The sequence below is a fragment of the Barbus barbus genome, assembly GCF_936440315.1.
Source record: "Barbus barbus genome assembly, chromosome: 26".
In the NCBI taxonomy this organism is placed as follows: domain Eukaryota; kingdom Metazoa; phylum Chordata; class Actinopteri; order Cypriniformes; family Cyprinidae; genus Barbus; species Barbus barbus.
This window is the reverse complement of record NC_136754.1, coordinates 29,087,721-29,112,393: the sequence shown is the minus strand read 5'-3', so window position 1 is coordinate 29,112,393 and position 24,673 is coordinate 29,087,721. Positions and strand designations below refer to the sequence as shown.

Sequence of the window (24,673 nt, the reverse complement as noted above, 5' to 3'; positions counted from 1 at the left end):
ATATTGTCATGCTGAATGATACATTAATATGTGATTTATAAGTACTAATAAACAGCCAATATGCTAGATAATAAGCAAGTAATTAACAGTGAGAATTGGCCCTTAAACTAAAGTGTTAACCCAGAAACATTAATTAGAATTAACACTTTAATACTTATTAAAGCTGGTTTTCTATTGTCAACATTGTTTAATATTAACATCATTAATGGAGAGAGGCAGGTCTGTATCTGCATTTAAACTGCAAGCCGATATCAATAAACAACTTTACTCACGCTTTCCTCGTCCCGTAGCTCTTATAGTCGATGGCTGCCGAAATGCCAACCACCACACAGGGGAACAGGTAGCCAGATGCGTAATAGTATTTTCGTCTGGAGAATTCGCTCTCAAAGACCTCCACAAGCATGAGGAACAACTGAACGGCCTCCAAACAAATCCAAGCAAATGTGGCAAGAAAGAAGAAATGCAGAACTCCAGCAATCACAGAGCACACAATCTGAGCAGGAGGAAATAAGACAGGAAGAATCAAACAAACCTGCCTGTGGTTTGATGCCTAAATATATAGGCAGCTCATAGGGTTGAAATAAGCCCTCTTCACACCAATACCTGACACCCCAGAGTGCAAAAATGTACCCACCGGAGGTTCGGTCATGTTGATGCCCACAAGAAACAGAAGCTCTGCAAGGAAGAGGTTGATGCAGAGGTTCTTGTGGATGGTGTTGCGATCACTCTGGAGGCCGCGGAAGAAGCAGAAGGTGAAGATACTAATGGCAAGGCAGACAAGTGAAACGGCGATGCCCATTCGTGTGATGACTGTCAACAGGAGCTCGTGAACGCTTCCCGCACCCTTGAAAAATAAACATTAGCATTAACAGTTACTTAACCCGAACATGTTAGAATTTAATCCTTTTTTATTTATTTTTTTAAGTTATATTTATTAGATAGGACAGTAGTAGAGAGCAGACAGGAAAGCTTTGGGTGGAGAGAGGGGGTGGGATCGGCAAAGGACCTCGAGACGGGAATATGAACTCGGGTCGCCGTGAGCACAGTGGCGTTATATGTCAGGCGCACTAAACACGAGGCTATTGGCACCAACTCCTGTTTGATTTGTGAATGTGTAGAGACCATAAACAATGCAAAAACGCATCTTAAATGTGCTAGTCACACATACAGCAGCTATCTTTTATAGGCTTTTATTTTATTTACATATTAACAACAAAATGCTGTTAAATCTGTAATGTCAATGCACCGCAGTGATCACTTCCAGTAGAGACAATTATTGACTACAATGGAAGCTCATGTCTAGTATAGTCCAAGTTTTTGACAGCAGACGTCTTAAATCATGATGTCTTAACTTCCTAGAGTTTGAATAATCTATCTTATGTCTTTGTTTACACATGGCACCAATACAGAAGCTAAAGATGTTTTAACACTGACAAGCTTTGTTCACACATCCTCTGAACAAGAATAACAACAACAAAATGATACATTTACTGAAAGGCTGTATGCATGAAAGCAATATCCCTGTGGATCAGCATTGCTTTCATTTAATGATGTCCTGATGCTGGGCAGAAGCTTTAAGGATTATATTGAGACACATCATCAGTTGTGTGCCTCAGCATCCTTGGGTTTTTACCAGTTTATCATAATACACCCTAGGGTTGTGCCGATAGATGATAGTATTGTGCATCAACGATAGTCAGAGATATCGCCTGTAGCTGATGCCTTTGACAATAGCAAGACGATTATTATTATTATTAGGCTCATAATACTATCTAATTAATATTAGGGCGTATTTGTTCCATTTTATTTATTTTCCTGTGTTTTTAAAGTGTTGCGCATTATAACCAATCACACACGATTCCGTTGAGTTTATGAATGCAATGGCCAATCAAAGGCATTCATATGAGACATCACTGAAACAGAGGAGTTTTGTTGTCCAGCGCATGCTGACTGAATTCTGACTTGCAAATTCTCTCATCATAAACAATAAAGATGTACGTGCGATGCAAGTAGATTTATTCATCATACAGTGTAAATTCACTGATTCACAGGAGTGTTTTTAAAGTGCATAATCTCACACTAGACTGAGCTAGTGATGATGTTCTTTGGTAATGTATATGTTCTTTGCTCGTTTTCTGCAGCTGCTTTTTGAATAGCTGAGGAAATAATAAATGAGCACAATAATATCGTGTATCAGCGATCTCACAGGCTGATGACAGGACGATATGAAAATTTAGCATATCGTCCAACACAAATATACCCTCTCTTGAGGTTCGCACACCACGGGCTCTTTAGACCCTGATGTATGTCCTACGGCCAGTTGTTCTTGATATCTAGTTGATCAATGCGTCTTGATGTTTAACTGTTTCTCTGAGTGCATGACTGCCGTGATGCAAAGATTAACACTGTGAGCAGCAACACCTAGTTTAACAAGCAGTGGGCTGATCAGGGCAGTTTCCCAAAAGCATTGTAAGCCTAAGTAAATTGTAGATCCATTGCCACCAATGGTCTGTACGATCAAATGATCTCCCAATACTTTTGAGAAATGCAGCCCTGGTCTCTTATGGTCTCAATTGTTGGTTCAGGAGGCGTCCTTCCTTTTTCAGCCTTAAGCCGCTTTTCCACCAAAATTACCTGGAACAATTTGTCCCAGGAACTTTTTTCCCCCAGACCTGTTGCTGTCTGCGTTTCCATCGCGATCTAAAGTACAGAGCGGATCAGACAAATAGTCTGGTGACGTAGGTCTGCGCACATTTCTCAATACCAAATAGCTACGCAAATTTCGGACTTGCATCCTCGGTAGTTCAGACTTCGTAAGTTTGGCTCAGGAGTGTGAACAGACGGTAATTCTGCAAAGAGCAGCGTACTTGATAACGTCAGTCAGCTCGACTCGGCTACTGCAATTACATTGCATGCAAACTACATTGCATGACACAATAACATGAATATTTTAATAAATTATGCGAATATGGTGGTTGAAATACAATGCTGCGTGAACTCAACCAATCAGCATGCTCAGCGCCCAAGTCCCGCCCCTGAAAGTTCCGGACCTTTGAAAAAGTACTACCTCGCGAGCAGGTAGTTTCTGAGGGGAAAATTATTACCCGGACCTTTATTTAGATCCTGGTTCCTGCGGTGGAAACACACCGAGTACCGGCCCAAAGTCCCTAGTTCATGGGGAAAGTTCCTGTGGTGGAAACAGGGCTATAGTGAATGATTGTTTTGCTCCTGCAAGGTTGGCATATCACAGCCTCTTCCGCTCGTGTGCCTCATCCACAGAGTCCACTCAAAGAACTTGGACTATGAAGACATATTGCTGTAATCTGGACCATAGAGCAAGATTTGGTCTCAGGTTGGTGCTGGCGATTTCCATGAAATAGGTTTCTAAGTTTCTGGCCTAGGTCAATGTCCATTTTCCAGACCCTGGTGGCAACCAGTGGGCCAGCCTTAGGAAACAAGGACTCTGCGTTTCCTTACTTAAGCAAAGATATCAGAAATGGATGGGTTGACTGGGCATTCTGAGGCACAGCACTGGTTGTTGTTCTTTGTGCTCAAGTCCAAGGTTTATAGGACAAGGAAAGACCTCATTTGTGGTAGGGCTCTGCGATTATTCGAAATCGTCATAAAATCACAATTTGAGCATGCACGATTTCTAAATCACTTTATAGCACGATTCTTCCAGCACCCCCGACCTCCCACAATATGCTATCCGATTCAATCAGAATGCAGTGCGCCTAAATGGAGCACGAGAACAGAACAGACCGGGCATACAGACGTAACGCCAGGTTCACACATACTCCGTCTGTGGTGCATAAGGGATGTGTATTTTTTCCGCGCCCATGTTAACGGATCAGAACATTCACACGGTACACAGTTGTGGCCCGGCAGTGCACTCCAGGAGCTGTGCGTCTGCAGCAGTCATGCAGCGATCGTTTCCGCTCAGAGTCTATTTTTGCTGTGCTGTACGGACAGAAAAAAATTGACAACGCATTGTTCGCGGTAAAAATTAACATGGATTGACACGGAAATACACCATAAATTCATATAATCCGCTGAAGGTGGATTGCATTTCCGTCCATTACTAGGGATGGAGCGGCCGCTCTCACAATGATATCTTGGGACTGTTTGAGTATCATGTCTAATCTAGCTTTAGCACATTTGTATTCCTTCATAAGTCTCGTAATTGGGAGTGAAAGAACCCTCTTACCATACAGTCCTATTCTGCTGACATATCTTGGTAATCCAAGCCACTTCTCATATGTGAGCTAATCAAATACCCCAAGCTTGCTGACCTGTGAAAGGGCAACTTCGAACAAGGTAATTGGCCAGAGAGACAGGCAGCTGAAACTCTGGTGCCTCCAATTTGGGCTGTTGCCTTTTCTCTCCTAGGAGAGAAGTACCGTTGATAGGCTTGAGGCTAGTGATTATATCCTCCTTTATTTGTTGTACTTGCCTGTTGTTTAGGTTTACATCAGACAAGCATCCAAGGTTCCTCCAGCACTGCAGGCACTGGTTCAATCATTGGTTTGTTGAAAATAATGTGATATTTACTTGGCTCGATTTCCATTTGTGAAATCAATGATTTCCATTTCTCTACCTTACTAACAACACAACATTTACAATCTTGTAAGTACTTCCAATAAAGATGTGTTTTCAGGAGCACAGCAAATTGTGCATCATAATAATATCGTATAAAGAAAAAAAAACTTTAGTAGAAAAGGGAATCTTTTTTGTAATATTCGTGATTCAACAGGACAAAACACAATATCTATGTAATATGCAGGCAGATTCTGCTGTCATAATGGTTATATATCTATCCACAGTTGCAGCAATTTGGTAAGTTTGTGGACCAAGACCATGTAAACAGTTGCACAACAAAACCCATGATTTCCACATTCATTACAGCTTAAATGGCAGTTATGCTATCATATCGTATAATGTTTGGTGCTATCAGACAACTACTATTGATATGCCATATTGACATAATTGCATTGTTCTCAGAAACCTACAAGTGACAAGAGATTCATTCATCAAAGTACTGTAGATTAAGAATTATATTAAGAAAGTGCTGCAATATATTCATTTGTTCTCTTGTAGAGATAAGCTGCTGTTGCTGTGATGAACACAAATTATGTCCAATGAATGTATCAGCAGAAGAAAATGACATTTTGGAAACTCAAGAGACTCAATACTCAATACCATGGTTATTTGAAAAGCAGAAAGCAGAAAATTGGCTTTAAAGAGTAGCTGTTGACCTATAGTTACTAACTGAAGCATTATGCTGATTTCCTCTACCGGATGTCCCACCACAGGGGTGGACTGGGACCAGTTGATACTCACCGCATGTGCATCTCGATGAGCCATCAGGATTGCAAAGTTAGTCAGGTGACTGCAGGCGCAAGTGGTGTGAGTCTTGTTTGTGGTGAGGAGTTTGCAGCCTTGTGTTGACCAGTATCCTGTCATGCTCCGCTCAGAATAGTTCCAAAATGAGCAGTTTGGATTGAAGTAGTTCTCAGTCTGATAAACAGAGAAACATGTCATTTTATTTGATTGTGACAGCTGACATATGCAAGGTTTAGAGGTTTAAATCTTTTATACCCACACATTGTTTTCCAATCTCTATTAATAAACCAGGCTGATTGACAATAATGTTCTTTGATTTTGTTTAAGCATGGCTCTAATTTTAACTCAATCCTAGAATCAGAAGGCACTGATTACGTAATTATTCAAAATAACACGCCCCATGTTTTATGTTGCAACAAGATACATTCCAGGTACCAGTAATTCTATTGAAACTTTAAGAATTTTGAAGCAAACAGATTGGCCTTACTCTGGCCCTTTTTCAGCACCCGTTTCATATAAATACAGTGCTGCGAAAATGTATTTACCACCAACATGATACAAATAGTATGATATTAAATAGTTTTAGATCTTCAAATAAAATACAGCATGAAACAAAGGCAATCTGATTAAACACTTTTTTTATTGAAGCATAAAAAGTTGTCTTACACCTATCACCCACGTGAAAAGAATAAAGTAAAATAATAATAAAAATAAAGGAGGATAAAAATATATACCTCCACAAGTTTTCATGCTTGGGGTTGCCAGATGTCAACAGTTTAAATCCCTCTACCAAAGTTTCTCATTTTCAGCCCAATGTCTTACTTTATGACAGGTTAACTAAATATAATAAAAACTAAAAAGGACATTTGACCCAGGACTAAAGAGTCCGAAATTTGTGTCAAAATGTTTAGCTCGTTAAGAAATAAACACAACCTCACGTTGTGTCAATCATGTTTACACACTGTCTCTGAAACTTTCGTCCGTCATAAAAAAAATTCGGATCGGGTTAGATTTTCAGCTTTTTTCGCATCCGTAGCAAGCATTTTGATAGGAAAGGATGACGAATAAGAAAAAAACGCATATGAAAATTTCAGACTCAGTGTGCAAGGACCTTAAGACTAAGACTGAATAAAAGAGCTGACAAAATGAACACTACTTTTAAACAACTTCATGCCATTGAAAAAGATCAGGCCTGGTCTAGTCCAGCTTAACCCCATTATTAATGAAGCATATACATTTTCAAACCGGTCCAGTTGTTTTTTTTAAAAGATAACTTTTTAAAACTGTATTTTGTGCTTACTCAGATTGCCTTTCCATTATGTTTTATGTTTAATTTTGTTTTTATTTCTGAAACAATTTAGTATGAGGCATACACAAAAACAGAAGAAATCAGGACGGGGACAAACCCTTTTTCACAGCACTGTATTCAAAAAGAAAAAAATACCCAAAAATAAAATTGCAAAGGAGAAAATGTCTAAGCTTTTAAATTCTTACATCCAAATGCGCCAGAGTGAAGACGAGTGGCTCGGACACAAACACGCGGCTGGATTCTTTGTTGATGGAGGCGGAGAGGATGTGGGAGTTGACAGTCAGGGTGTGGTTTCTGACTCCGCCCTCTCCCATCAGCCTCACTGTGGTGTTCTCCGTACTAAGGAAATGCCCCAAGTGCTTATAAAGGACAAAAACCAACTTGGCAACACCTTGAGTAAATAAATGATAGGAGAAGACCATTAGCTGGATTTCGATAGAAAAATAAACTGATAAATCTTTTAAATGGTCATAAAATATCTATATATTATTCTTATTTTGAATTTTCTCTTTCAGGTTAACAGGTGTCAAAGTGGAGCAGCAGATTGAAGAGAACACTTTAGATCTTACAAGCATGTTTTTACTAGCAACCAGAATAACATCATGTGTCCTTGAGTACTGACATCTGTTCCAGCTACAGAAATGCAAGAAAGCATGTAACGTATGTAAAGCTTGCAATGCACTGACTAAGTACTTGAGCAGAGTGTTTATGTCCTACAGATCAGGAAAATCATTGACTTGATTAACTAAGCATCTGAAGTCCTTGCATTAAAGCATTTGAAATGACTACAAGCTTGCTTTTAATTACCGTTTTTACTGTTTAGTTTGACCATGTTTGCTGAGAGTTGAATCGTGGCTCCTCTTTTGCTGCTCTGTGGAAACCTGAAGTCCTGAATTTGGCCATCGGTGCTCAACACGTACACGTCCAACACTGAATGAAGAAAGAAAAGCAGAAAGATATGGATTCCTATGTGCCATTTGGTGTCTTTTTAAACAAAACACGAGACAATGGCAGTTGCATAAATTGCTTCTCACATTCAGGTTCTCGCGTTCTTCTGCCAGATGGAAACGAAGGACTTGTTTCATTAAGCCAATGCGAGGTAATTTAATTAAAACGAGACATTGCACATAAAAGAGAGTGAATTGAGAAGATGGTTTCAAAGTTTTCTAATGCACCTCAGGCCAACAAACTCTGCAAAGCTGCATTTGATTTTCATATAATTTCCAAATGAGAGGCAGAGAATAAAAAGGTGTAGTCAAATGTAAGCAGAAAATCTGTTCTCTTTAACAATGAACACTTTTCTCAAGAAAATGAACTTGTGCCATTAAAAAAGAGAAAAGCTTCTTCATTACCTTATACTAAAATTTGCGTTTTTAACTGAAAGATGAGACTTCCTTTCCTACAGACGCCGCATTGAGTGTTGTGATTTCTGACATTCATTTCCCTTTTGATGCGAAAGCAAGAAATCTGAGAGCTAAAGCTTGACAGACTGCATCACTATTTGCTTTCAATGTATTTGGGTCAAGATCAGCTAAGGGGTAATAATGGAGCAACATTTAAAAAGTGATTGTCACTATTATTTACAACAGCATCTACATTTTCATGGGTTTAAATAGATGATTTTTGTTAAAAGAGAAAAAAAACTAGTTTGTGCCTTAAGGCCACTCTTTTCCTGGTTTATAAATAAATAAATAATAAGGATTTGCGACAACTAAATCCAACATTTTTGACATGCCAAACATGTCAGGCTCTGAGTAACGTAATTTTAGCCATAAAATAAGTAGAATGAACTACACAACTACCCATTTTATAATTAAAATATTTTTTAGCTGCAAATCAAGCAGCCTTACACGTTATATAAGAACAAAATATTAGAACTAAAAACAACATAACACACTCATGGGCATCAACTGCTTCACTAAGTAAGAAATAAATCATTATTACCTTACAATCCATCGGTTTTCAAATCTACATCATTTGAAAATCATAACATCAATGTCTGTCAAAAATAGCATGCACAATACAGTACAAAACCCACACTACTGGATGTTTTGACTGCATCACTTTCCAAAAAAACAGGACAAAATTGCAGCCTGAGTGACTTCAACAAGCTGTCAGTCAGAGACGATAACATACATAATATATAATGCATATTAGCATTAATTTGTTCTCTAAAATTGACAGGTGATTTTAATAAAATCTTGGAAACACTTTACAATAAGGTTCCATTTGTTAGCATAAGATAACATGAACTAACAATTAAAAACTATCGCAAAGCATTTATTAATCACAGCTAATATTAATTTCAAAATTCACTAACACATTATTAAAATCCAAAATTATATCTGTTGTTAATTAATAGTCATGCATTAACATGTATTAACAATAAACAGCTTTATTAAATCACATTAACAAAGATTGATATATACTGTAACAAATGTATCGTTCATTGTTAGTTAATGTTAGTTAATGCATTAATTAACATTAACTAATTAACCTTACTCTAAAGTGTTACCAAAATATTTTCAGTTGTTTAAAAGATTAAGGCAATGATCAAAGTTTGATGAAATAAAACAATGATAAATTTTTACATGATTTGTTACATTTAATTAACCCTTTGCAGGTTTTGATCCATATACTATTTTTCATATATGAGTTTGGAAAGAGTCAAAGATAATCAAAATAACCTTTTTATATTTTAAAATCACCAAAAATTCGAGCTATACTACGCAGAAACTATTCACTCTAAACAATACGGCTGAGAACAACAACAAAAAAATAGCTACAAAAAAAGATTGAGAAGAAAATAAAGGGAGTCAAAAAGCACTGAGCCAAGGTTAAAAGGAAAAAGCCTGCAGTAACCCAGAGGCCTGTACGGTGAAATGACAGATGAGCGCACAAAGCTGACTTATATGAATGAGATCACATTACTAATAAATTCCACTGGCAGGGGCCTGGGCTCGATCCTCTCACCATTTGAATGGTTAAAGTCGCCACATGCTGAGACCGGAGCTAAGTCTATTTGGCTTCAGCCCTTTCACAGTAATGAATGCATTCATAAAAAATTGCAGAACTGAACAATATCCACCTATTTACATGCACCCGAGACAACAGCTGTATCTAAATCATAACATTTTTGATTACGCTATGGATTCCACTCCTGATTCCTAAAAGCACTTGCTCACAACAGTCTCCTCCAGATATACAAATCCAATCCATTTGCCGACACCCAAAATATTTCACTCTATCCACAGACAAGATGGACACGAGTACTCTAGTACTCAAGAAACATTTATCATTTTGCAATAGGTTACAATGCTATTTTTTTTGGTATCTCACAGGTTAATTAGGAGTTAGAAATAGTACATTACAGTTAAAACTTTTTAAAACCAAAATGCACATCCTAAATCCACACTATCTGCTAGACTTGATTGTAAACCGGTATTTCACTCAATTTAAGATAGAGTCTCCTATTAAAAGTAAAGATAGAAAAAATGTATTTTCTAGATCCCTTAAGCAGCAAATTAGGAGTTTATTGAGGCAAAAGTTGTAGTTAATAGTAAGAATTGGACCTTAAAATAAAGTGTGACGTCTGAATACTATTTAATAATTAAGGAAATAACTGTATTCTGAGTATATAAACATTTTTTAAACTTTATTTTAAGGTGTCCTTGTTACACATTACAAGTACTTACTATTGTAATAACAATAAATTATGCATAATTACATGCAATTAACCCTAAGCCAAACACGAATCCTAACCCTGACCATATAGTGAGTACCTTAAAATGTGATATAATCTAATTACAAGTGCATAATTCTTGGAATCTCAATACGTAATCCAGATTACACACAGTATACAGTGTTTTTGTAGAAACTGATAATACGTCGATTTATATAGCTTGTGAACTGAAGAAGGCTAAACCCTATAGCAAACTCAAGAAGGGCAGACTGCTACATTCAGCCTGAAATCCAATGCAAACGGAGATTGGACTCGTTCGCTGTAAACTCTTACACAGCCGTCAACGGCTCAGATTCCTGGGAGATTCTCATATCTGTGGCTGTAAATAGCAATCAGCACAATGATTTCTCGAGCCCAGATCGAATCTGCCGGGAAAGGTTCTCTAAATTAAGCAGCACGACGTTAGTGTTGTGTAGGATCGCGTTGTCTTTTCTTCTCTTTCCACGGACTCACCAGGAAAGCTGATATCTGTAGAGATGGACGTGTGTGGCAGCAAAAGCAGTGTTGGTTACTCTCATTTAAAGCACTGTTATAACCCACAGGGAAGTCAAACTGCCCACAAACACACATTCATTGAGACCTTGCTTAGTTATGATAACACGTCTGATGAACAATATATTCAGTAAACCCACAATAACCTTCATCTAAGCATGTACAAAATCGAGAGCTTTATAAGGGACAAAATGCCTTTTTATGAGCCAAGAACATCTATTGATTGAATAGCATACTGTTGCAGAGCTCTCCAGCTGTAGATGGGCACAGAAAGTCAGTAAAAAAAAAATTATCCTGTGGCATTTAAATTCATACATAATTATACTCAAAAGCTCAGCGCTGAAGAAGGTACATAAAACAGTAACTGGAGCGAATCTGCTACTGCAAGACCTGCTGAAGTTCTTCTGCTGCTTCAGTGTGTTGGATTTGCATACTGTCTTATATTATAGTTGCCTGATTAATTAATAATTTATCTGCTCTCTGTACTATTTCGTTACCGCTGAGGCTCTGCAGCTGAATATTTCAAATACTTAACTCTTCCAGCACACTGCAGCATATGTAAGATAAAAAAGCTAAACTCAACTGGATAAAGCATGGCATTCATACCACAAACGTTTATATCACATTCCATCGGTGTCTCAGCAATGGATGCTCTGCAGTGAATGGGTGCCGTCAGAATGAGAGTCCAAACAGCTGATAAAAACAACCCAACCAGTCCATCAGCTAACATCTTCAGAAAAAGAAACAAACCCATCATTAAGGCATTTCAAACTGTTGCTTCTGGCTAAAATACGAGTCCATAATCCATAATAACGCTTCCTCCAGTGAAAAAGTCCATCGTTGTCTCTCACATCAAAATCCAGCCACATATTTGTTTAGTGCTATTTTGGTTTGTAAACTGTGCTTGATCTGTGCAGATTTCTCTCCTGATTCAGACCAGACCACTTTTTCACTGGAGGAAGCGTTATTATGGATAATGGACTCATATTTTAACCAGAAGCAATGGTTTAAAGTTAAAACTGTCTTAAAGATGGATTTGTTTCAGTTTTTATCTTCTCCAGATGTTAACTGATGGACTGGAGTGGTGTGGATTATTGTGATGTTTTTATCAGCTGTTTGGACTCTCATTCTGACGGCACCCATTCACTCCAGAGCATCCATTGCTGAGCATCCATGAAGAAACAAACTCATCTACATCTTGGATGGACCGAGGATGAGTAAATGTAAATTTTTGGCTGAACTAGTCCATTATTCTGGCATCGGTTTGAGTTTGTGTGAACTGACTTTTCTACTTCTTCTAATCATTCTTGCCAGTTCCGTTTCTCTCTGCTTTGGTTTTCATACACAAACATTACTCCTCCAAAACTTCATCAATCATAAGCGGCCAGTCAGACACGTGGCTCGAATCGAAACTTCATCATTTCCATCAGAAATTGCCGGCTAAGATGAAAGCACTTACTGATGTTCTCGGCAGGCACTCGGACGACAGCGGGCTCGATCAGGTTGTCTGCAAGGACAAAGGCTCCTTCCTCCAGGGTATCGAGTAACATAGTGGCGGCATGTGTTTGCTCTGTGGAATTCATGTCCTCCCAGGATTTAAGGGCTTCTGGCCTCAGGAGGTTGTCAACCGTGTCCACAATGGCCTGTAACCATGGAAACAAGAGAAATGACAGGCGGTTGATATTTTTCCTTTGCTTTCCCTGGGAAAAAAGGATCCAGCACATGGAACACACTGGAGAGAAGAGAACCGAATGAGACTTGTGACACGAGACAACTAGAATGGGAAATGAAGCACTGTACAACTAGTGTAATTCCTGAGTGTTTCTGCCACCTTTCATTAGAGATCATTGGGACTGTAAACACATTTTGTGGTTCTTATTAGAGTCGGGGTACTTGGACTCGAGTCCAATTTTTCGAGGACTCGGACTTGTCATGGACTCAGATGCATTTTTACTCTAACTTGATTTGGACTCGAGCCTTTCCGAGTCCAACCGAGTCCAGGGACAGTTGACGGAAATGCATTATCACTCAAGTATTGAGTCCAGTTTTTGAAAGCTGATGGGTTTCTGTGCTCACACAGCGAAAGCGCCTGTCAGCCAGCGTACAAATGCCGAATTACGTTTCCTTTTGCATGTTATTGCTACACACTTACATGAAAATTTGTCAAAATGCCCGTCTCGGAGACTATTCATATAAATGCAGTCAGTTTTTTCTTAAGCGAACCTGAACTGTTATAAAGAAATACAGATGTGTCCAAATATTTTATCTGTGCGTCGGGTCTTAAAGTGACAGCAGCGTAAACCTGCTGCCGCTGACTGCGTCATAAATATTAATCAAACAACAAAAGGAGAAAATCCCTCATTGCTTTTGACTAAATCAGTTTAGTAACTTTAATAAGAATCATTTATATTTCATGTAGACTGTGCAGTGTTTTATTTTTAAATTTTTTACTTCAATAAATGTCTGCAGCAGGCTAATTCTGTAGTAATACAATTCATTGGTATTTTTCATTAATACATTTATCCTTTTGCTTGTAATTAATAATTAGACTGTTTACTTGCCTTCAGTAAGCTTGAGAATGTTTTACTTTCATTTGTTTTTATGCTGTTGTTTTGAAATGATTATTTTTTAAACATAGTGGCAGCTTCTAGCTTCAAAGAAAAATTATTTCAAATAAATCGTTGCAGCAATCGTTTTTAATGGTCTAAAAACACTGATTTCTAAGGGTCTAAATAGTTAAATGGGCCGTCATCAATTATGCCTTACATAATGAAATGTACTAACTATAAATGCTTTCAAAAATAAAAGAGTTGTGAGCTGGCTGTGAGTTTTGGAAAGCACATGTAGGGCTTTTATACACAGTGTGTGCCATTGTAAAGACTAAGTTTATCCCTCACAGCCTCATTTTGATCATTTGACCCTGACTAATGTCTAAATATCTGTCATGTAAAACCAAAAACACAATCAGAGATAAGAGGAGCGTTTCCTGCTCTTCAGGTCCACCAAGCTCCCCCAACCCCACCCTTGCATTTATACATTTACTGTATGAATAACGTCAAGTCCCGCCCTATAATAGTTCATATTTTAAAAATCTGAAATAAGTGGCAATACATAAATAAAGTCAGCCATAACTTCTGTTACATGACTAAGTTTGCCGAGCAGGACACTAATTATAAGATGGTGTATAATCAGAAATCAAAATAGCAAGATGCAATAAAGGTTTGCGTTTGTTAAATTTAAACTGACATTACCTTGTTCTAGTTGTAAAGGTTAAGGCCTGGTTAAGATACTGACAAACAGTAGAGTTTCACTGGACACAGTGAAAACAGCTCCGTGTTGTTCAGAGGCTCAAATTGAGCAAATATATGCAATTTAGTGCAGATGCTGATATTTATATGATGAAAAAGTGATGAAATTCTGATGCTTGACATGTAAATGAATGAGATCTTAATAACAGTATAGCAGATACTTACATAATGATATAAATATCAGTTGTCCCTGTATTTCTTCAATAATGTCCTAGTTAGATGATATTTAAATACTTAGTTTAAAACATATAATGCAATGAAAGGATGATTGAGACACGAACAAATAAACGTTCCTCAAAAGCCTGGTGATCAAATTTGGGACAAAAAATGATATCTGGATAATCAAGTAAAGCTGAGCTGCTTCAATCCAGCAGGTGTTCATCTTGAAATATTATCAATATAAGAGTTATTCTTACATTTACTTTATAAAAGACACAGCAAAAAGACACGTAAAGCATGAGCTGGACATGTGTGAAATTATACTAAAAGATCTTTTACTCCAAAAAAATAAAATCTAAAAAAAGTCTAAAATATCAATCAGATGACCCAAGGCATGAGCAGATTGTGTGTCAGGTTTATCATCAAAGATTTGATTATTTTGATATTATAGAGGCCTTAGAAATTTGTGCATTAAGTCAGATGCAGGATATTAAAATAACTAAGCTTTGTCAAAAACTCTTTTGTTCATTATTTAAAAGCCTCAGAACAAATTTCATGAATAAAACAGATTTCTGTGTAGATCATTTGTTTAAAGCCATTCTTATATATGCTGTGACATTTTTTTTTTTAGCATTAATTCATGCAACAATTATTTTGATAATTTATACAGAAATTAATTCTGCCCGTACATCATAAATGTGGCCCATTTTTCCACTTTTCTCAAGTTTTTGTTTGCTTAGCATTGCAAAGACTTTTTTTTTTTTAATGTATGTTTTATACTCGTCTCAGAAATAAATTCAACTTAAAAGATATTAAAGAATTAATTATTTAGGTTTATATTTAAATATTTAAAATGTTATGTTTCTAAACGTAACGGATGATAAAACCTACAAAACAAAATTGAAAAATTAAATAATTTATAATATAAAAATAAGGGAATTAATTAAAATTTTAACTCCACTCTGAACTTCTAAAGGACTTGCAAAGGCTCCTGCACTTGAGTCCCAGAGGGGTGACCTGTTAACTGTAGAGATTGTGAGAGGATCTCATTACCACAGAGCTCGTGAATAACACGTAGCGATGGCAGGACACTTAACCCATGATTACTCCAGTGAGATTCCCCTGCAATTACACTACAGTAAGTCAAAAGCATCTGCTGAGCCACAAGTAGTGTTCACAGCCCTGTTCTCGCTGCTTGTCAACTTATTATGGACATGCATTGATTGAGTGGCGTGTGGGCCGTCTGAAGTGCGAGTGGCCTTGTGGGCTGTAAGGTTTCTTTCAGATCGGCTGAAGGCTTACGGCCAAATGCACTGCCGACATCAGCCATTACCATCAACCAAGTCAACACTCAGTTCAGTTTGTGAAGGACTTTCAATTTTAAATGTGTGTACAGAAAACAGAGATGGATTTTTCTCATTTTATCCAGGCGACACTCAATCTCACCAGATTCATGCATTTATGAAGACTGATGCATATGCACTGTAAAAATGATTATTTCTCCATAAAACAAAGATTACTGGAGTACATTTTACAAGAAAATAAAATTTTAGTCTTTCCACTTCAAAAATTCACTTCAAAGGGTTTCTGCAGGTTCTATTGAGGTAAATTTAAGACTTTTAAAGACCTTTTTTATACCAATTAACGAAAGTTTAAGGAATAAACTGATGAGAACACGATATATTCATGTTCTCAAAATGTAAATTGTTTTGTATAAGCGACACTTCAAAGTTTAAAGTACAAGTGATGTTCATTCTTAGTCATTTTTTCTTGTTTTCCAGTTCGAATGTCTAAAGATTCTTAACTTATCACATTTTTTATATGGGTTTAAAACGAGAACAAACACCTGCCAGTGGGCTCAGGAAAAAAGCTTAAATCAAAGAGAAGTTTTCACCCAATTGACAGATATTTGTTCACTTAATTGTATTCAGTTTTTCAAGAATTTACATATGCATTTCAGGTGTTACATTTGCATTAAAGGTGTTTAGATATGTATATTAGAAAACAAAAACACGGAGGAATACCCTCTTTTTTTTTCTTTTTTGCAATGCATGCAACATTTAAAGCAATGATTTTAAGATTTTAAGCCTTTTTGCTCAGATTTTTGAACTTTGTAAGGCCTTTAATTGTGGAAGTGTGAATTGAGGCCTTTTAAGACCCACAAAATCCCCAATTTCCAGTTTAATTCAATTGTTCCTGTGTCTTTGTAACTATTTATGAAATTTACTTTCTGTGCGAAATGGGTTTTTTTTCCATTGTGTCCTGGAAAACTGTCCTGGGTGAAATAACTGACAGCGAATGTTCTTTGATAGCCTTGTCAGATCCCAAACCCAAACCCTAAATGAAAACGCATCACATGGACCAGACCAAAACACAGTCTTGAGTGACAGATGGTGCAAAGCTCAGTTTGTAACTATAAAGTTAAAGACTGAAGATGCTGCTGACTCATCTTGCACTCAGGGACGTATCCATTTTTTGTGTTCAATAAAATGATCTTATATCAGAAAATCATAGTCCACGACTGTGACAAAAACTAAAGCCTATTGGTCGTTTCAGTATGTCCCACTCCAACTTCCTGTTTCAAAAGGAAATACATCAGCACAATACAAAGCAATAAAGTGACATTATTCTTTCACAGGTGCAGCTTTCAACAACTGACTGGAATATGTAATAAAAAAAAAATACAACAGCAGAGATATGCATAAAAGATTAAAGAAATGCAAGAGGACGAATCCGCAGCGTGAACTGCTCAGACTGAAGCAGGCGAGGAAGAGAGCGCAAATACACTTTGATCACACGATCAGCAGACAGACCCCAGCGGTCACGACTGCAGGATGTCAGTTACTCAGACAAAGAACGACAGCAGACAGAAAGATGAGCAGAAACCAGCCAGAAATCCCATTATTACTAAAAAATCAACAGGAAAGCAGAGTGTACAGTTAAAGAAATAGTTCACACAAAAATCTCAATTTGCTGAAAATGTGCTCATCATCCAAGACGTAGATGAGTTTGTTTCTTCATCAGATTTATATAATTGTAAAAATTGCATCACTTGCTCACCAGTGCAGTGAATGGGTGCCGTCAGAATGAGAGTCCAAACAGCTGATAAAAACATCATAATAACTCCAGTCCATCAGTTAACATCTGGAGAAGACAAAAGCTGTGTGTTTGTAAGAAACAAATCCACCAAGTTATTTGAACTTCAAACCATTGCTTCTGGCTAAAATACAAGTCCATAATAACGCCTCCTCCATTGAAACGGTCCATCTCCTGTTATCTCTCACATCAAAATCCACACACATACTTGTTTAGAGCTGTTTTGGCTTCTATCTTGTTTTTGTGCAGATTTCTCTCCTGCTTCAGACCAGAAGACTTTTTCACTTTTGCCAGAAGCAATGGTTTTAATTTAAAAACGTCTTGATGGATTTGTTTCTTACAAACACGCAGCTTTTGTCTTCTCCAGATGTTAACTGATGAACTGGAGTGGTGTGGATTATTGTGATGTTTTTATCAGCAGTTTGGACTCTCATTCTGACGGCACCCATTCACTGCAGAGCATCCATTGCTGAGCAAGTGATGGAGTGCTACATTTCTCCAAATCTGATGACGAAATAAACTCATCTACATCTTGGACGGCCTGAGGGTGAGAACATTTTCAGCAAACTTTCATTTTTGGGTGAACTACTGCTTTAAGACAGACAAGCTGTAAGGAGGAGGAGAACAGAAAAGAGGAGGATGGTGAAAGCGACAAAAAACAGAACAGAAAGACACCGAGGCAGAACTGCCCTAAAAGAGAGTCGCGTATCAGCAGAAAGACAGACTCAGCAGGACAACAAACAGATGGAATTCAAGCCAGACAAACAAGCTGCATGCAGCAGAGCAGGTGAAGGGAATTCTGGGATTGTGTCCATATATACCTTCATATAGGCCCTGCAAGTCCTCTCTCTTTTTTGACGCTTTTTTTTTGTTTCAAACACAAAGACGGATTAGGAACAACACACACAGAGAGGGAGAGAGAGAGAAGAAAAGAGAAAGAGAACAAATAAGAGCCTATGTGTCAGTCATATCATGTATGTGAGTCGCTTCAACTACAGGCACTTTTATGTTCCAGTGATTGATTTGATTTTTTCTTTGTTGTATGGCACATTAAATCTGTTTTTGTTTTTCATGTAAAATTTAAATTTTGAATTGTATGCTTAAAGGGGTCATATGATGCAATTTTGAGACTCAAGTCTCAAAACCAAAGAGATATTCTTTATAAAAGTTAAAACTCAACCACGCCCCCCTAAAACGGCTCATTCAAACACACCCTCACATGTCTACGTCACTGTGTGGGGAGATTTGCAAAACACCGCCCAAACGTAGATGCAATGAAAGAAGGCGGTGCTATTATTCTGGCTGTAGTGTTGCTGCCGCGGGCGCCATGCTCTGGAGACGCTGTGTTTCGTTGTGAAAGAGAAAGTGCTTTGTTTGGGTTTCCAAAAGAGGACACAACTAGAAATCAGTTGTTAAGTTGAGTTTACAACACTGTTCCAGAACAGTTCGACCCAAATATTAGAGTGTGTGCAGCGCATGTTACGGAGGACTATTTCCTGAACATGGAAGAGTAGCCTACAATGCTGGCTCATTTCTCCGATCACAAATGCAGACATTGTAATGTTTACGTGGCGCGATGTAACGCAACACATAAAAACACAGTATAAATCATTATAATCAGTAATTATGTCCCCACTGGATGCAACAAATGCCTAGTTTATAATGGGTTTTATTGTTTTTGTGTCATTGCGCCGGGACACAGCATCACAATACAGTAAGGGGCGTAACATTTCCGTCTCACGCTTGAGGTATTCGGCCAATCACAACGCACTGGATAGCTGGCCAATCAGAGCACACCTCGCTTCTCAGAACGACGAACTTTGTAAAAATCGACGCATTTCAGAAAGGCGGAGCAACAATAATGTACATTATGGGGAAAAATAATGTGTTTTTTTAATCTTAACTGCATAAACACATTGCATTACACCGAATACACAAAATAATATTCTTTTTAGCAACGTCATATGACCCCTTTAAGACAAAATATAATATGGCAATGTAGGAAAAATCGAAGTAAATACCACCATGTGTTCAGAAGATTTTTTTTTTAATGTAATATCTGTAAAGCTGCACGCAAAAGGTGTCAAAATATTACTTACTGTTTGTATTTAGAATACATAGAATACAGATTATAAACTGACCTTTACAGAGAGAAATATGTTTCCATATATCGTTCTGTTGTCATTGTTAATAGACAACTTACAGAACCTATTACTGAGCTTGAAAAAAGTGTTCATGAAAAGTTCTTCATTTCTGAAAGTCCACAGGGCAAAAAGTGCCTATAGCTGAAGAAATATCTGTATATATTCAAAGCTGAGGTTATATAGAGTATAAAAGGACACTGTAGAGCATGTCCATTAACCCCACTTCAATTAAACATGTCTTTGAAGTGCATCTCTCTTCTATAAGGCACTGGCTGAGGAGGGAAATATGGAGATGGAAACGTTAGAGCATGCTTTCATATGAATCCAGAAAATCCATTAAACTCAACGGCAGCTTCCAGAAGAAGAAGAAGAAGAAGAAGGAAGAAGATTTTTAGAACAAAGTTTAATATTTATAGTGATATTGGAATAATTTCATTTTCATAATAGGCCTTTTACTAGAATTAATTTATACCAGATTAAAGCAGTAATATTTTAAAAAATAAAGTCAAAATGACAAGAATACCACAATAGCAATAAAGTTAAATTATAATTATGTGATTAAAGTCGTAATATTATAAGATCACAATAAGGAAAGTAACATTTAAGAAATGTTAAACTTTATTTTTAATACTACACACTTTACTATATTTGAAACTACACATTTCTCTACATATTCAGTAACACTTTAGAATAGGGGACATATTCATTATTAACTATGACTTTTCCCTCAACAAATTCCTGATTTGCTGTTTATTAATAGTTAGTCAGGTAGTTGTTAAGTTTAGGTATTGGGTAGGATTAGGAATGTAGAATAAGGCATTAATATGTGCTTAATTACTACTAATTAATGGCTAATACTCTAGTAATATGCATGCTAATAAGCAACTAGTTAAGAGACCCTAAAATAAAGTGTTACCACATATTCCATACACACACACACACACACACATATATATATATTCCTGTTATTTTTGTGGAGCTTTGGGCCAAGCTGTTTTTGTAGGCCTGAATGATGCAATGATGCTGAATTTCACTGTCACCTCTCCACAATCTCCACATGAGGAAAAATGTTTTGCTCAAAGGTTGATCTTTTATACATAAAGTAACAGGTTTTCTGACATCCAGTAATAGTACAGAACTATACAAGAAATGTGGATCGTACATAATTCAGATTATTTGATCTTGGCGAAATGTGTAATGTGTAGAGAGCCTGATATTTGATTGAAGGCTTTGGTATGTTGAAAAATCTATATTCTATAAATACTTAACATCAATCAATATACAAACCTATATTCTACTATGCACAGAATTAATAAAATAAAACTAAATTAAATTACATATAAGCCTTGGTGGCAATGCTGTAAAGGCTTGTTTCAAAGTAAGAAATGACACATAACAACAGGGACTGGTATTCTCTCATTAATCAACTTTTAGTTTTAAAGCATAAATGAACTTTTGCTGCTCACTGAAGTTGCCATGATAAAAACATCTCCTGAAGAGATTGTCAAACCAGAACTGTTGACGTTTTTAGGACTTGAAGACTCAGACTTTATCAAATCCAACAAAACAACATCCATAGATCACAGTCGCTGTCGCCGGGCATGCAGTGTACTGTACCTTGTTGAAGCTCCGTCCGGCCGTGTCTTTATCGTTGGGTTTGAGCTCCTGCAGCTGAGCGTCCAGTATATCCACCAGCTGCTCCATGAGCCGCACAGAGGAGCTGACGTCGCCCGCATACACGGGACCCTGAGTGTGACGCGCCAGCTCGTTCGCCAGATTCGCAGCGTTCTCACCACTCCGGATCTGGAAGAAGAGCCTAAATCAATCCTAAACATCCATCTGAGTTCATACCAACAGACCCCTGTATCAGCTCAGAGAATATTTTTCCATGTACAATTTGTCAGTGACTTTTTTTTTGTTCACTATTGTATCAAAAACCCGTTTACTGCCTTGTAAATGTACATTTTCATTTTGAGTATTAATACACCAAAATATATCATCTGATGCTTGCCCGATAATCATCAATCAAGTGTTAGTTCTTCTTTGTATTACACACTTTTCTTCATTTTTTTTTGTAAATGGGTAATACCATGTGGAAAAAAGTTTGTGTGTGTGTGCGTGTGTGTGTGTATGTGTGTGTGTGATTTTAGAAATTTAAACTGTATCACTTCATATCAGAATTATGTGACAAATTAAAAGTTGGATATATGTTGCATCCTGCTTTATGCTTTACCTTCATACTTACAGTATGAATACTAAATTGATCATTATAAGAACCATTATTAATTACTGAGTACCAATAATTGAGGAGCAAATCAGCATATGAGAAAGATTTATGAGAATAAATTACATTTTACAATATATTCAAATAGAAAAAAAAGCTATTTTAAATTGTAATGATATTTCACAATATTACTGTTTTTGTTTTTTAATCAAATACTAAAATTGCAATTACGGTGACCATAACAGACTTCCTTCAAAACCATACGGTTTACCGACGTTGATAATAATCATAAATGTTTTTCAGCAGTAAATCAGTATATTAGAATGATTTCTGAAGATCATGTGACACTGAAGACTGGAGTAATGATGCTGAAAATTCAGCTTTGATCACAGAAATCAATTACATTTGAGATATTCACATAGAAAACAGCTATTTATGGGAAGTTGCTCTTCTCCACCCTCAATACCACGACTGAGGTGCCTTTGAGCAAGGCACCGAACCCCCAACTGCTCCCCGGGCACCGCAGCATAAATGGCTGCCCACTGCTCCGGGTGTGTGTTCACGGTAAATGCAACTCTAGGGCATGAACTATGAACATTAACATGATGATTTTCAGCAAAGCTGCTTTGCAACAATGTGAAAAGTGCTATGGAAATTAAAACCTACTTGCATTATAGCGACTATTTGTGACTCACCTTCTGTGCCAACTGTGTCACCCAGTGAGACGTGCAGTTACTGAGATCAGGACCTTTGGGGCTCCAGATCCCGTCGGCAGACGTGCAGAGGAACAGAGCGATTCCTGGAGAACGACAGAAGGAAACCTGTTCAACACTGACTTTAAGGACAGCACAGGTGTGAAGGTCCTCATTTACATCATAAACGTATTCATTCTAAGATTAAGGGACAGATTTACTAACAGCTTGTGCCAGCGCAAACCGTCTTTTGACGTTAAAATAGCACCTTTAATGTCAGACTGTATGACAGGAATCTTTTAGGATTTTCAAAATGTGTCTCAGACGGCCAAATCGTGGGCAAAATCGCACAGTGTGAGCTGGGCTTAACACTAATTGGCCCTGTTTAGTAAAACTGGCCCTAATTTTTTTTGAAAGTGTTTAATTAAGACTATATCTGTTGGAGTTTGTAATAAAATATTTATGCTATCAAAACATTTTCTATTACAAACAGCACTGCATAACATTTACATATTAACTCGGCTGCGGAATGCAAATCTTGCAGATCATTTTGACGCCTCCATATGGATGCCATTCAAATAAGAAACGCCACATGCCGGACACACGTGTCACTTCTGCACTAATGACAGCCAGATTCCTGACGCTAATAGCAGAAATAATTCAAAAGCCTGTTTCCAGTGCGGACGCACCTCGAGTTCCTCTAGGACAAGGCCGCTCCACCGTCGCTCCTCGGTGCGTCTGCGGCCAGGAGATTCCTCTCCTCTCTGTCCCGTCGCAGAAGCGTCTGCTGGAGGGGGGCGGGCTGACGGCGCTGGGGTCGGGCGGCGGGTCGGGGCGGTCCACAGCTGCCGGGTCGGGCGTGACTGTGATGTTGAGTGCAGGTCTCTGGGTGATGCTGATAGCGGTGGTCCTGATGGGAGGTGTGGATCTTCTAGGCTGCACCGTTGATGTAAGGTCATCAGAGACAGTCGGTACTGTGGGAACAGGAGAGAGATCATTTAAACAGGCAGAGAAGACAGACAGTTCATTTTGCATTTTATCAACACAGACATAGTTTGCGATGTAAACCCTCACAGGTGGTCAGAAGAGACAAATTTGAGACGGCCAGGGTTATTATAGTCAATTAAAACTAAAACCATAAAAAGTGTATTCCCACTCTCATATTGGCTGTTTATTAGTACTAATAAAGCACATATCAATGCCTTATTCTGCAGGACCATATTCTAGATCCCAACCCAATACCTAAACTTAACAACTACCTTACTAACTATTAACAAGCGACCAATATTGAGTTCATTGAGGCAAAAGTCGAAGTTAATGGTTAGTCAAAAGTAAGAATTGGACCTTAAAATAAAGTGTGACCATGAAATTATTAAAATAAAATAATAAATTAAACATAAATAAATAAAATTGTTGCCAAAGCAAAATTTCTCATTTTTGTTTAGTTACATTTGATGTACTAAAACTAAACTAAAATTTAAACTGAAATCAAAATTAATAAAAAAAAGATGACTAAAAACTAGATATATTTAAATTCAAATTAAAACATAAAAATGGTTTCATTAAGTGAAATGAGCTGAAAAAATATATAAATATTAAATACAAAAACTTTCATCCAATTAGAAATATTTAAACAAAGTGAAATTAAAATTAAAACTGAAAATATAAAACGCTAACTTGAAATATTAATAGATAATAAGTATATAAACATTGCTGCTTCATGTTAGGCTACATGTTTTGGGAAATAAAAATGCTTTAATTTATTATTAAGTTTAATTATTTACTTATTTATTTATTCCAAAATATTGTCAAAATGCATAATATTGTGAGCCGAGCGAATCATTTCACCCCTAATGTTCTCCATGTGTAGGCTTCGGTCTCCTTCACAACCCAAACATATGCAGGTGAAATGGAGATGATAAATTACCCGTAGACGTACGTGTGTGTGTGTGTGTGTGTGTGTGTGTGTGTGTGTGTGAGAGATGGATTTTCCCAGACTGTTTCTCTGCCTTCAGCGCGGGACACAGGCTAGTTCCCAGCACTCCCACAACCCCATACAGGATAAACGGCAAGAAAGATGAATGATAGATTTAAAAAAAAAAAAACTGTCTTGCATTGTATTTAATCTGTAAAAACCCAAAGGAGTGCAAGCGCGGATATGAAC

The 24,673-nt window shown here is 37.4% G+C and overlaps 1 protein-coding gene across 2 annotated transcripts in view; it reads right to left on the bottom strand.

Moving 5' to 3' along the window:
- LOC306846542 (adhesion G protein-coupled receptor L2-like) overlaps nucleotides 1-24,673 on the bottom strand; it is a 135,189-nt gene that overhangs the window by 41,905 nt on the left and 68,611 nt on the right. For both annotated transcript variants that reach the window (XM_079379988.1, XM_079379989.1), the window contains exons 6-14: nucleotides 23,199-23,483; nucleotides 22,513-22,616; nucleotides 21,211-21,396; nucleotides 12,346-12,529; nucleotides 7,460-7,582; nucleotides 6,838-7,043; nucleotides 5,341-5,517; nucleotides 635-844; nucleotides 273-493 (exon numbers count right to left, since the gene is read on the bottom strand). In XM_079379988.1, coding sequence (XP_079236114.1) covers nucleotides 273-493; nucleotides 635-844; nucleotides 5,341-5,517; nucleotides 6,838-7,043; nucleotides 7,460-7,582; nucleotides 12,346-12,529; nucleotides 21,211-21,396; nucleotides 22,513-22,616; nucleotides 23,199-23,483 — 1,696 coding nt within the window. The remainder of the gene's footprint in view (nucleotides 1-272; nucleotides 494-634; nucleotides 845-5,340; nucleotides 5,518-6,837; nucleotides 7,044-7,459; nucleotides 7,583-12,345; nucleotides 12,530-21,210; nucleotides 21,397-22,512; nucleotides 22,617-23,198; nucleotides 23,484-24,673) is intronic.